Below are 12875 nucleotides of genomic sequence, written 5' to 3'. Positions count from 1 at the left end.
GGGCGGCGGGGGGCGGGGGGCAGCCTTGGTGACGCAGCTGCCTTGTCAATCCTGCATTCGTGGTCAGGAGCTTTTTTCCCGCCGGGTGTCTGAAGCGAGCGACACGGGTTTTCTCCCTTAGAGCCCCGCACATTTATTTCCCCGCAAACGAAGCCGCTGCACCCGCTTGGGCGGGACGGGGGGCGGGGGGGGCAGGTAGCAGGCGGAGGTCCCTCCTGCCCACCGGTGCCTGAAACCCCCCCCCGCCCCCCGCTTTCCCGCTCCGGGAGCACGGAAGGGAGCGGCCCGGGGTCGATCGGCCTCCGGGGGGAGGGGGGCTCGGTCCCGAGCGAGCGTCGCCCCCACCCGGCTCGGTCTGCGTCGCCCTGGCAACGGGGAGGCGGATGCCCGTGGCCCGGGAGCGCCCAGCTGGCGTTGCGGCAGTCCCTGCGAGGCGGCCGGCCGGCCGGTTCTCTTCGCGCCTGCGGCGAGGTAAGCAGGCAGGAGGCAGACGCGGCCCGGGGTCCCTGCGGGCCGAGGGAGGGCGGGAGGGAGGGAGGGAAGGCGGGGGCTCTGCGGTCTTTCCGGCGAGGCTCCTCCCACCTGGGGTTCAGCGGCTGAGCCACGGGGTGGATGGGGGTGGAGTGGGGGGGTCTCCTGGGCGAGGAAGGGGTGCGGGGCTGAGGATGCCCAGGTTGCCCGCCTTGCCCCCTCATCCCCATCCCCAGGTCCTTCCCGGGCAGCCTCGGAGCGCCCCCTTTCCTGCAATGCGGGCTGTGGGGAGGGGGCTCTCGGGCGGGCCAGGCTGTGCCCGGGCCAGCTTCGGGGGCTCTCCTGCTTCTGGGAGGCGGCCGCCGCCGGTGGGGGCGCCGCTAAGGACCGGTTGCTGTGCGGGCGCGGGAGGAGCGCGTAGGATGCCCGGCGGGATCGGGCTCTTTCCTGGAGGTCGGCCTGCCCAAGCCGCCCCGGGGGGCCCCCTCCGAGGCCGAAGGAGCCCCGCCGGGGGTTTCCGCAGCGCCCCTGACGCCCCTCCGCTTTCTCTCCCCTGCAGGCACCGCCCGCCCGGCCTCCCTCCGGGCCCGCCATGTCCCTCCTCCCGAGGGCCCCGGGCGGGGAGCGGGAGCGGGAGCAGCCCCTCGGCCGGGCGGCCCCCGAGACGGAGTGCGGCATCTGCTGCGAGAGCTTTGACGGGCGCGGCCGGCGGCCCAAGGTGCTCGGCTGCCGCCACCAGGTGTGCGCCCGCTGCCTGCGTCGGATGGCCGAGGCGGGCGGCTCCCCCGGCCGCCTCTGCTGCCCCTTCTGCCGGCAGGAGACGGCCGTGCCGGGCGAGGACGTGGCGCGGCTGCCGGACAACGGGCGCGTCTTGGCGCTGCTCTGCAAGCCCCCGCCGTCCCCGGAGGTGCTGCTCTGCCCCGGCGGGCTGGAGCCCTTCACGGACGGCAAGCACCGCTCCTCCTCGGACTGCCTGGTCATCACCCTGCTGGAGGTGCCGGAGGAGGCGGCGGCCGCTCCCGAGGCGCTGGACCTGGTGGACGTGATGCGCTTCTACCGGCCGCCCAGCTTGGCCTCCTTGCCCTGCCCCGGCCCGCTGCCCTCTGCCGGGCCTGCGGCACCCAGCGCGCAGTCCCGCGGTTCCTGCTGGGCCTGCTGGGCCTGGTCTACTTCAGCTCCCTGCCGCTGGGCATCTACCTGCTGCTGGTGGAGCGCCCCAACCTGGGCCTGGGCCTGGTCAGCCTGGTGCCCTCCACCCTCCTGCTCTGCGTCTTCTACAGCCTCTGCCAGTGCCTCTGCCAGGACCTCTTCCACTTGCCCGCCTGAGCTGCCTTGGGAGGCCGCCCCCCCCCCGCCCCTGGCCCTTCACACAGAGCCCACCCACCCACCCCTCTGCCCCCAGGGCCTGCCAGGCCCCCCTCCTGGCCCCCACTTCACGGCAGGGGGCGGGGTGGCTTCCCTGTCCCTGAAGGAGGCCACCCGGATGGCAGAGAGGGTGCCCTGGCCAACGGCCCCCTCCTCCTCCTCCTCTGTTGCTGGGGGACGCCTTTGTCGGCTGGAGCAGCCAACCCGCTTGGGGCTCAGATGGAAGACGGCGCAGGTGGCCTGCAGGCCAAGAAGAGCCTCCGAAGGAGCCCCAAGGGAACCCTTCCTGGCCCCAGAAGCTGAACCTCCCTGCTCAGTGGCAGTCTACCTGACAACCCCACCCCGTATTGCAGGGGGCGTCCTCCCGCTGCCTTTCAGGATGAGGAGACTTTGGGTGGACAGGAGGCCGATGCCCCAGGGGATCCCTCTGGATAAAGGCCCCTCGGGGGAAGGGGAAGAGCCTGTTGCTTCCTCACCCCGATGGGGCTGCAGGTGGCAGGTCTGGGCAGGAAGGAAACCTGAGCAGGAACCTGGAGGAGGCCCTGCCTGTCTCGCCTGGCCGCCCTTCCCGGCTCCTGGGCAGCATTCGCACCCCGACCCCGCCACCGCTCCCCAGAGGTTGTGCCAGGCTGGGCAAGTCCTTGACGCAGCGGAGGAGGTGTGCCAGGACCCTCCTGAGAGCGCTGCCCCCCCCCCGTTGCTAAAGGAAGGGCCTCAAGTGGGGGTGCCAGAGGCCATCCAAAAGTCCCCTGGCGATTCAGCTCAAGGCTCTGCATCTTTCCTGGAACACACACACACACACACACCCCGGGTTTGTCTGGCTCCTTTTCCCCCTGGGGCAGAAAGGGAAGTGGGTGCTCCCCTTCTTTTCTGGCTGAGCCCTCAGGGCACCCCTGGAATCCCCATGTGCCAGCATCCCGCCCCCCCGCCCGGAGGTCCCCTTCAGGAAAGCAATCAGGGCCTCCAACACTGCCAAGGCTGATCAAGCTGCCAAATCCCAGGCTCAGAAGGGACCCTTGAGGACATCCAGGCCATCCCCACACAATGCAGGAGGGCATGCCAGAGGCAAGGGAGCTCAGCCCCCCGCACTCTTCAGGCCCACTAACCTCTTGCCTTCCTCTGGCTGAAGGTCCCTCTGGGCGCTGCCCTGTGGAAGGCTTTGGGGGGCTTCCACACAGCCCTCCCTGAGCCACTCGGTTTCCGCCTGGGAGGAGCAGCTGAAGGAGGCAGAGGAGCCGGTGGGGCTCCTGAGGGTGGGGGGGCATCCGGGCCCTTGGGAGCCCTCAGGGATGGCCGGCGGGTGAGGTGGGGCTACAACTGTGGCCCTGGTGTGGGGAGGGGGGCAAAACTGGGCTTGGGTCCCTCTCCCCCACTCCAAACACCCACAAGGGAGGATGTCTCACCACTCAGAGACCAGCTACGGAGTGCAAAATCTGGAGCCTCATTCTCGGTTGGTGGGGGGCTGCCTCGGGACACCGGGAGTCAGAGGAAGGGAAACAGTGTGTCCGTCCGTCCCCCAAAATATCCGGGGGCTCTGTCCTGTCACGTGCTATGAGTAGCACTGTGGGCACCCATCAATCAATGGTTTGGAGAAGCAGGCGGTGGGTGGAATGAGAACGCTTCCTGTTACATTGACTGTTCTGTCAGTGATACTTCTCACCCTCTCACATCCAACAGGACGATTCACGCGTGAGATCATCCTAATGTTTGATTGCACCTAGAGTATTACATTTTTTGATGTTTTGGTATGGTACCTCTGGCAATAAAACAATTGATACAATTCCTTACGATGCATCAGTTTATAAATGGGGGGGGGGGGCGCAGGGAGTGAGCAATAAAATCACCCTAGAATTAATCAAATCAATTAATTCCTAAGGGTTATGATGCAATTTCTCCAATTTCTTTAAAGACCCTCCCCCAAAGTGGGGGAATAAAGGGAAGCTACTAACATCTAAAAACGTGCGTGCAATTTCACCAACACAAGCGAGAAAGACCTTTTTTTTAATTAATAAAAAATTAATTTTGATTAATACAGGCACAAAGACTTTAAGGAAAAGCGCTCATGTTTTTATTTATTTAATTATATATCCAATTGAGAAACTGTCTGTCTCCCTCACAGAGCAACTCTGAGCAACGTAGGATTAAAACAAGAAAAACACAGAAACTGTACATACATTTTATATTGGGAGGTATTTTAGAGTTTTGTACGATATTGAGGGGAGCCCTATAAAATGTGGTGGGTACTCTAAATAAATTGCTACGTTCTTTCTTGGCGATACCTGAGCTGCCTCAGAAGAAATGATAACAGAAAACTCGCTGGACTTAGATTTGAATCGACTCCGTTTGATTGGAGACCCTCCTTATCCAGAACTGACAAAACCCTGAACTCTTGCTGACCAGATTATCTACAGGTAGTCCTCAACTTACAATGACTTGTTTAGTGACCATGTGAAGTTACAATGACACTACAGGAAGAGACTTGTGGCTCTTCACTTATGGCCGTGGCAGCACTCCCAGGGTCACGTGATCAAAATCCAGATACTTGGCAACTGACTTGTATTTATGACGGTTGCGGAGCCCTTGGGGTCACATGAGCCCCCTCCTCTTTTGGGAACTTTTGACAAGCAGTTGGGGAAGCCAGATTCACTCAAGGACCGTGTTACTGAACAACTGCAGCGATTCACTTAACAGTTGTGAGAAGGAAGGTCGTAAAATGGGACAAAACTCACTTAACAGCCATCTTGCTTAGCAACAGAAATGTTAGGCTCATGTCAGAGTTGGCTTGCTGTCAGGATTCCACCAATCGCCCCAATGAAATCATGATTCTCGAGCCAAACTTCCAAAAACTTCCAAGGATTCATTAGAGGCGACTTCCTGGCCCCGCCCTGCATGAAACCAACTCTGGCCTATGTTATTTACAGTCCTCTGGGACCCTGTTCCCCTCCCCCCCCCAGTGTTTCATAAACCAGGTTCTCCCGTCGAGCCTATTCAAAGGCTGGGTGTTGTCATTCACGTTCTCCAATCAAATAGATTCGTGGGCAAAATCCCTGGTAGTTTAGTTACACTCTTTTAAAGATGAGAGTTGGAATGGACTTTTGCTTCCAAACTGCTCTTCCGGATTCCCCCCCCCCATTTTTTCTTTATGGCAATTACTTAAAACAGGCCTAGGAATGTTTTATGAGTTGACAGCTCGATTGTGGTCGTAAGTCGAGTCCTGACCTGGGGAGTCATATAGGGAATCAATCCCCACTTAATGATGGCGGTCGGAGAGTGGAATTTCCATCGCCAAGTGATGTGGCTGGGAAGAGCAATGCCGGTCATTAAGCAAGGACCGCACATGCCTGCGACTTGCGACTTCCTGCCGCATCCCCCAAGAGAAGTCCATGGGAAGCCCTGGAGCCCTCCCCGTGCCAGGCAGACCCCCCCAATCTGGAGAAGGGGGTCTGCCCCTCGCCCTGCTGGCCGGGAGAGAGGATGGGGCCCTGGGCCTGGCTTACTCCAGTGGCACCCACTGCCGAGAGAGTTGCTCTGCCTGGCAGCTGGGCCTGTCCTGGAGTCGCCCTCCGTGCCCGCATGGAGAAGGGCCCCTGCAGGACAGCCCGCCCCCGCTGGCCCTGGCCTTCCCCCGCCTGGGGCACTCCGGGTGTGCGGAGCCACACGTCTGCATGACCAGCTGACAGGCCAGCTGAGCCTCCTGGGGATTGTAGTCCACCTCCAGGGTGCACCAGCCAGGAGAGGGCAGTGCGATGCCCCTTTCAGCTGCGCTCGACTCCTCAGGAGGGCCCCGGAGCCCAGGGCCCATGGGTGGCCCTTCTCTCCTCCCCTCCCTGGGGAGGGGAGCTTCCTGGAGGCCAGAGGAGAGAGTCCTCAGGGGACGGAGGCCCCATACCCACTGGGGAGGCTTCCCAGGCAGCAGGCAAGGGGCTGGCTCGGCGATGCTCCACAGCCGGTGCTCGGGAGGGGCCTTCTCTGGGGCAGCCCGGTCGAGGGAGGCCAGGGGACCTGGGTCTTGTCTGGGTCCTCGCCAGGCATCGGCAGCTCTGGAGCTCCCCCAGGGGGTCTGGGGGGTCCTGCCTGAGTCAGCGTGGCCTTTCTTGCCTTCCTCCTCCTCCTCCTCCTCTTCCTCGCCCAAAGCCATGAGCAGCCGAGGGGCGCTGTGGAGCCGGTTCTCCTTCTTGAGTCGCCGACGGGCATTGGCGAACCAGGTGGAGACCTGGCTGAGGCTCCGTTGGCTCAGCACGGCCAGCAGGACCTTCTCCCCCTTGCTGGGGTAGGGGTTCTGGAGATGCTGGCCCAACCAGGCCCGGAGGGCCCCCGTGCTCTCCCTCCAGACGTCCGCCTTGCCCCAGCGAGGATCCTCTGGGGGGCCTGCACAGAGGAGGGGGCTGCCCAGCGGGGGCATCGGCCACAGGAGGGGCACCCCTCCAGGCAGCTCGCAACAGGGGGCCGGCACCTGCAAGACACAAGGCAGAGCGGGGGTGAGCCTGGGTGGCACTGGGCCCAAAGCCAGTGAGAACTACCGACCCTGGAAGAGAAGTGGCCCTCGGAGGTCGTGGGAGCGCCATCACTTGAGCTCTTCAAGAAGAGGGTGGGCCTTCCCCCTGTCAGGAATGGGGAAGGGCCTGCTGCTGCTTGGGCAGGGGGTTGGACTAGATGACCTACTAGGTCCCTCCCCACTCTGTTCATCTGTTGAAGGCCCCTGCTCTTGCTCCACCCAGCCCCGAGGAGCCTTTTGCCACTGGAAAAGGAGCAGGAGCCCTTCCTCTCCTGGTATGGCTGTGGAGGATGGTTTCACAGGGGTTTTCTGCCCTCTGCAGAGGGCTAGATGAGGTCAGGGGGCCCCCAGACTCTTCAGGAGATCAGTTACGCAGGTGGCGAAAGAGGATGGCAAAAAAAAGGATTTACTGGAACAGCCGTAGAACTTATCACATGCCAGGACTGAAAAGATGGTGGGAACATAGAAAACATATCAAAAAGATGCACGCACACACACACACACACACACACACACACACACACACACACAAACCCCATGCAAAAGTAGTTTAAAACAAACAGGTTAAACTATAGCGGATTCTGAATAAGAAACTGAATAGAGTCTGGACACCCCAAATTTCCCTGGGCTTGAAAAGAGGAAAGTGGGAGCCTTGATGTGGTGATGATATCAGGAGAAGAAATAGAAGGTGAAGAATTGAGGTAGATTGTGGCAGAAACTGGCTGTGGTGTCCCAGAGGTTATCAGCACACGGGGTGTCATGCCAACGATTTTTTTGGATAATGCTTAAAAAAATCTGCACAGTGAGAAAATTTCTATCTGTCATTCCAAAAAAAAAAACCACCCACCCTGCTTGGATCGGGACATAAGGACAATAGGGCTGCATTTTGAATCCTGGCTCCTTGAGCTGCTTGGGGGAAACTCAGCGTGTATGAGAGTGAAAGTCATCTGGCAGTTGCAATTTCACATTTTTGTGTATATAATAATAATAACAACCTCTGGATAGACCCCTTGACCTCTGGATTCATTTAAAAAACATTTTTGACTTAAATGCCAATTTGTTGTTGTTGTCAGTTGCAAAGTCGTGTCTGATTCTAATATATGGTACTTATTTAAAAGATCTTAAAACAAGTCAAGATTTCAGTAGCAATTGTTGTATACACTGGTGTAAAAAACAAGAGGAATTGGGTCTATTATGCTTTACCAAAAGGATTACTTTTTTTCCAAAACTGAAACAAAAATATTTTTTCTAGTACATCTCCCAAACTCCCATCTTGGTTATGTAACTTTTTCCAATACATCCGTTTTTCCATGATTTGTTAATTGAATTTATTAAAGCCGCACAACGCTAAAAAGGCTCCCAGCAGCTTACAACATGTCCATCGCCTAAATTAAAAACACAACTAAGTAAAACTACATTCCTAACATAACACAGCTGGGTCTTAAGAGACTTCCAGGACCCTTGGAAATTCCAGAGGGTGGGGGCTGCGACCAAGCCCACTGCCTCAAACAAGATGACAACACTAATCATTTCTAATGGGAATCCTTGCACCCCTCACTGGACCAACACACCTGCTGCTGGGTGCCCTGGCTTCCATTACGTGCCTCTCATTACACAATAACCAAGTTGGAAGGGACCTTGGAGGTCTTCTAGTCCAGTGGTTGCCAACCAGCAGACCGGGGACCACCGGTGGTCTGCAAAAACAATTTGGTGGTCTGCAGAGAAATGTCCCCCCCCCCCCAAAGCAATTCATCCAGGCTGTGCGGGAACATAAGGCTGCACTGCCCACATGGCCTGCGGGAGGACAAGGCTTGCGTCACTTGCACTGCGAACAACACAAGGTAGTGAGGGGGAGGGGGGAAAGGGAGGGGGGGCTTGCCCCACTCGCCCCACGCGCCCGGCCTGGCCCCTGGGCTGCTTCTTTCCGCTTCTTTCTTCTCCTGCTTTTGGCTGCACGCAAGGAAAGCAGCCGAAGTCTTTCTTTCTCTCCCCCAAACTCTGCCAGGAATGAGCCTTTGGGACCCTGCAAGGCCTCCTGCTCTGAGAGGCTGCACCGGTATGACAAGTTTCACAAAGACTCATTTCTGGCAGAGTTTGGGGGAGAGAAAGGAAGACTTTGGCTGCTTCTGCTGCTTTCCTTGCATGAAGCCAAAAGTCTCTCCTCTCTCTCTCTCTGAGAACGGAGCTGGAGACAGGATTCTGCGATCCCAAATAAAGAATTTTCCTGCAGACTTTTGGGGGGATTTTCCCAGGGTTTCTGGTCCGTGGGATTTAAAATGATGAGCTTGGTGGTCCCTGAAGTCCAAAAGGCTGGCAACCCCTGGACTAGCGTCATCTGCTGCTCAAGCAGGAGACCCTGGCCCACTCCAGACCAATGGCTGTCCAGTCTCCTCTTAAAAACCTCCCAGTGATGGAGCCCCCAGCGCTCCCGGAGGGCAATCGTTCCTCTGATGGTCCTCGGTCAATCCATTCCTCCTTAGTTCCAGGTTGCTTCTCTCCTTGTTCAGTTTCCATCCGTCGCCTCCTTGTTCTGCCTTCTGGGGCTTTGGAGAAGAGGTTGATCCCCGTCTTCCTTGGGGCAGCCCCTCAAATATTGGGACGCTGCTATCACGTCTCCCATAATCCTTCTTTTCTCTAGACTGGTCATACCCGATTCCTGCCACAGTTCGTCCTATGTATTTATCAGACTTAAAACTATTTAAGAGGAGAACAGAAAGTTTGTGGAATGCGAGCTAGACAAGCAAAACCTTTCTAAATTCTCATTTCCAAATAACCTTTTTTTGACGGAAAGTAAACAAGGAGAGAAGAAGCGACTCAAACTAAGGAGACGCTTCCTAAGAGCGAGAACGATTTGTCAGTGTAACCGTTCGCCTCCAGAGGTTGTGGCTGCATCTTCCATCGCTGGAGGCCTTTAAGGATGGAATGAAATAGGTTTCCTGCTTGAGCAGGGGTTGGACTAGAAGACCTCCAAGGTCCCTTCCAACTCTGGTGTTCTGTAATGATAGAAATATGATGAAGCAAAGGCCTCTATCACCAGGTGTGTTGGTCCAGAGAGTTGTGCAATTGGCTGGACCAACCTTGTTATTCCGTCTTCTGTTCTCTGCCCTCTTTTCTATACTGTGGTGACCAAAACCAGATGAAATACGGCACCTACCAGTGCAATATAATATCTTCAGTATATTCCTATGGCCCTTTCTCGGTAACTTTAGTGACGTGTCACTACCACTTCCCAATCCCTTTTAAGGAATTTCCCCTGATCTTGATCCCAATTCCGAAGCATGTCAGAGAAATTATGTCTTTAATCTGATTCCGCTATTTCTCTGAGAGATGCGGATCCCACTCCAACAGCTTCTAACAGAATATTATATCTTTTGGATATTAGAGCCCTTTGAAGGTTCTGACATAAGATTTTCACAAGCTGTTGCTTCCGGTCACAATCTTACAGATTACATTTTTAACAAAAAGACTCATTTCATTCATGGTAACCAGTCAAGATTCACGCATGCCAATTTCTGCTTTAAAATAATTCCTGATATTATTTGATACTATGTAAAATAGCCCCTTTAATCTAAAAAATGTTCAGATTAATTGACATATTAATCAAGAGCTTTATTACATTACTGGGGAATAACTGGCACTAATGAGGAGGGAAATGGAATTTGTTTCCACAACTACTTCTGTATCTTCCCAAAGCCGTCAAAGAACCGATTGTTTTATGTTGGTTTTACCCATTTTATATCTCTCGCTTGCAAAACGGGACCGATTCTGTTATTTGACTTGTTGGCCCCTTAGCCTGGATTTGCTCAGCAGCCTTTTCTCTCTCCCGCGTGAAAGGCCCACGCAGGAACCGGCTCCCGGCTCTCTCTCTCGAGGGGGCCCCTGCAGGGTCGAAGGGGGGCAAAAGGTCGGGTCCCCCCCCCGTCCCTGCGGAGCCCTTCTGCGGGTCCAGGGCCGCCGCTCGGTTACGAGGCCGGACGGTTCGCAGGCGGCCCTCGCGGGACCCTCCCCGCCGCTTGGGACCCCCGTAAGGAAAGAGACCAGCGGCAGAAGCGGGGCCGCGGCGGGAGACCCGGCTAGAAGCTCCCCGGGCGGAGCCGGCATCCCGGGCAGCGGCTGCGCTCCCGAACCCGGCAGGCCGCAGAACAGCCGCCGCCCGGGAGTCCGGAGGGACGCGCGGCTGCAGTCCCAGGCGACGGCCGATCCCGTTGGGCGCTTCCCGCGGCGGCTCCTCGCCGCTCCGGCTTCCGAAGGCGGCGCTGCCCCCTCGACCCGCACGGCCCTTCCGCCGCTCCGCGCTCGGGGACCCAAAACCCGCCCGAGGGCTCTCCCTGCGCCCCGCCACCCCCGCGCGAGGAAGAGCCCCCCGGGGCGGCCCCGCAGAAGGGGAGCCCCGCAGACAAACGAGCCTCGTCCCAGGAGGGATATCCGCGCTCTGTCCCGCGCCTCCGCCTCCGCCGCTCCCGCTGGACTGGTTGGGATCGCTGCAAAGCGCAGCCGACGGATCCCCGGACAGGGATGCCGGTGTTGGCGGTGGGGAGGAAGATGCCCGGAGAAGCAGGCGCAGCCCCCCTCCCACGATCCCCCGTCGAAGTCTCCTTTAGTCCCAGAAGGGCTTTTTTCCAAGAGGCAAGTGGACTTTCTGGTTTTTTTCTCTGAAGACGTTTCCCTTCTCATCCAAGGAGCTTCTTCAGCTCTGATTGGATGGTGGGGAATAGAAGGATTTGTGCTCCTTGCAGAAAAGCTGCTCCTTTGCATCATTTCAGAGGGTCCTTGAGGCCACTGGGGGGTTTCGCTGTGTCCTCAGGGTCACCTGAGTGGTGCCCATATAGTCCTTCCCTTCCCCACCATCCGGTCAGAGCTGAAGAAGCTTCTTGGATGAGAAGCGAAAGGTCTTAAAAAGAAAACAACAGAAACTCCAGGTGCCTTTGGGGGGAAAAAAGCCCCTTTGGGACAGCCAGGACCTGGAGGAGGGAGAGTCTCTGTACGTTTCCCAGGCCCTTCACCTGCCCTCCGTGATGGGGGGAGAAGCCCCCTTGAGCCTCTGTTCCCCCCCCCAGACCGAAGCAGCCTGCCCGGCAGCGGCTGCTGGACCCTCCCGTCCCCTGGACTCACCGGCTGGGGGGTGGCGCCTGTGGCCCGCGGGGACCAGCTGTAGCAAGGCAGGGCAGGATACAGGCAGGGCAGCGGGGGCAGCAGGGCAGCGGGGCAGCCCCTCAAGGGGCTCCAGAAGCCCTCCAGGTCCCTGAGCTCCAGAGCCAGCTTGGGGGCTGTTGCGGAGGCCATGGGGCGGCAGGACAAGACGGGCTGCCGGTCGAGGGACCTTCGGCTTTTATAGGAGCAGGTTTGGGGTGGGTGGGGGTGGGGTGGGGGATTAGAGGTCACGCAGTTCCCCTTAAAGGACAGGATCAGGACTGGCCAATGGGGATCCTCCGTCTGCCTGTTCCCACCGGCCCCCCTTCCTCAAGGGGAGGGAGCCCAGCCGGGGAGCCCAAACCCAGCAATGTTGGAGGACACTTTTCCCAGGTAGCGATTGGAAGGTGCTGGGGGCTCCGGCCGTGGGAGGCCCCTCCCTGCTTCCGGGCACAGCGTAGCCTCCTTGGCTGACCACGGTCCAGGTAGCGACTGTTCAGAGGTCCAGCGGCACAAGAACAGGGGACCGGCAGCCACTTTTCACCCTGTTGCAAGTGTGGCGGCATCCCCACGATCAAATTTCGGACTGACTCGTAGTTATGACGGCCTCAGTGTCCCGTGGTTGTGTGTTCACCATTTGCAACCTTCTGGTGAGCAAAGTCCATGGGGGCGAAGCCGGATTCACTCAACCGCCATGTTACTAACTGAACAACTGCAGCGATTCACTTAACGACGGTGGCACAAAAGGTCGTAAAATGGGGGCAAAGCTCCATGAACAATTGTCTCCCTTAGCAGCAGAACTTTGGGGCTCAGTTGTGATTGTAGATTGAGGGCTGGCTGTACCTCTTGTGTTGAGATCAGCTCTCCGACCGTCGCCAAACGGAAGGAAGGCTGCAGGGAGGGGCAGCACCCAGCGGGAACACAGTCGAGATTCTACCCAAGGGCGATGCTTTCGGTTCGCTTCCCTCCCCACCTGCCTCCCCTTGGCAGGTGGGCTCTAGACACCTTTGCAAAAACAGGAATAAAAAGGGGCGGATGGCAGAATGGCCCCCAGACTGGAAAGGCCAGGCTGCCTTCCAAAACCAAACGTGGGGGGTTAGCGGGGGGGGGGGCAACTCTTGCACGATACCCTTCGTTTGGCAGCCAGCTTGGGATCCCCCCGCACGGATTAGGGGGGAGGGGCGGCCAGATGCTCCAGCTGGCTTTAGAAAAGGCGGGAGAGCAAGCGGCCTTAACGCCCAGCCCGGCCAGGTCGTTGGGAGCACCAGAGAGCAGCTACGGAAGGAGCCTCCAGGGGCCGAGTTGACTGGGAGGCCGTGGGATACGGGGCTCCCAGAGCACCTCGCGGGCCTCGGGCCAGGCAGGGAAACTGACCGGCCCCAGGCTCAGTAGAGGCCCTCGGATGGTCCTTGGC

The 12875-nt window shown here is 58.3% G+C and overlaps 2 protein-coding genes across 2 annotated transcripts; one reads left to right on the top strand and one right to left on the bottom strand.

Moving 5' to 3' along the window:
• The first annotated feature begins 327 nt into the window (after nucleotides 1-327).
• Nucleotides 328-1815, top strand: LOC113450558 (E3 ubiquitin-protein ligase RNF182-like). Its single transcript, XM_026721784.2, is given in 3 exon segments — nucleotides 328-471; nucleotides 1031-1571; nucleotides 1574-1815. Coding segments are annotated over 2 exon segments (732 nt in total). The 5' UTR covers nucleotides 328-471; nucleotides 1031-1063; the 3' UTR covers nucleotides 1798-1815.
• Nucleotides 1816-4964: 3149 nt separating this feature from the next.
• Nucleotides 4965-11618, bottom strand: LOC148125959 (uncharacterized). Its single transcript, XM_087931934.1, has 2 exons — nucleotides 11444-11618; nucleotides 4965-6289 (listed from the first exon to the last, which is right to left on the bottom strand). The coding sequence occupies exons 1-2, from the start codon at nucleotides 11612-11614 to the stop codon at nucleotides 5330-5332; spliced, it is 1131 nt and encodes a 376-aa protein (XP_087788060.1). The 5' UTR covers nucleotides 11615-11618; the 3' UTR covers nucleotides 4965-5329.
• Between the last annotated feature and the right edge of the window lie 1257 nt (nucleotides 11619-12875).

The sequence above is a fragment of the Pseudonaja textilis genome, chromosome 3 (genome assembly GCF_049901715.1).
Source record: "Pseudonaja textilis isolate UNSWEBS1 chromosome 3, rPseTex1.2, whole genome shotgun sequence".
Classification (NCBI taxonomy): Eukaryota; Metazoa; Chordata; class Lepidosauria; order Squamata; family Elapidae; genus Pseudonaja; species Pseudonaja textilis.
The sequence above is the reverse complement of the archived record's forward strand: the minus strand, read 5'-3'. Positions and strand labels throughout refer to the sequence as shown.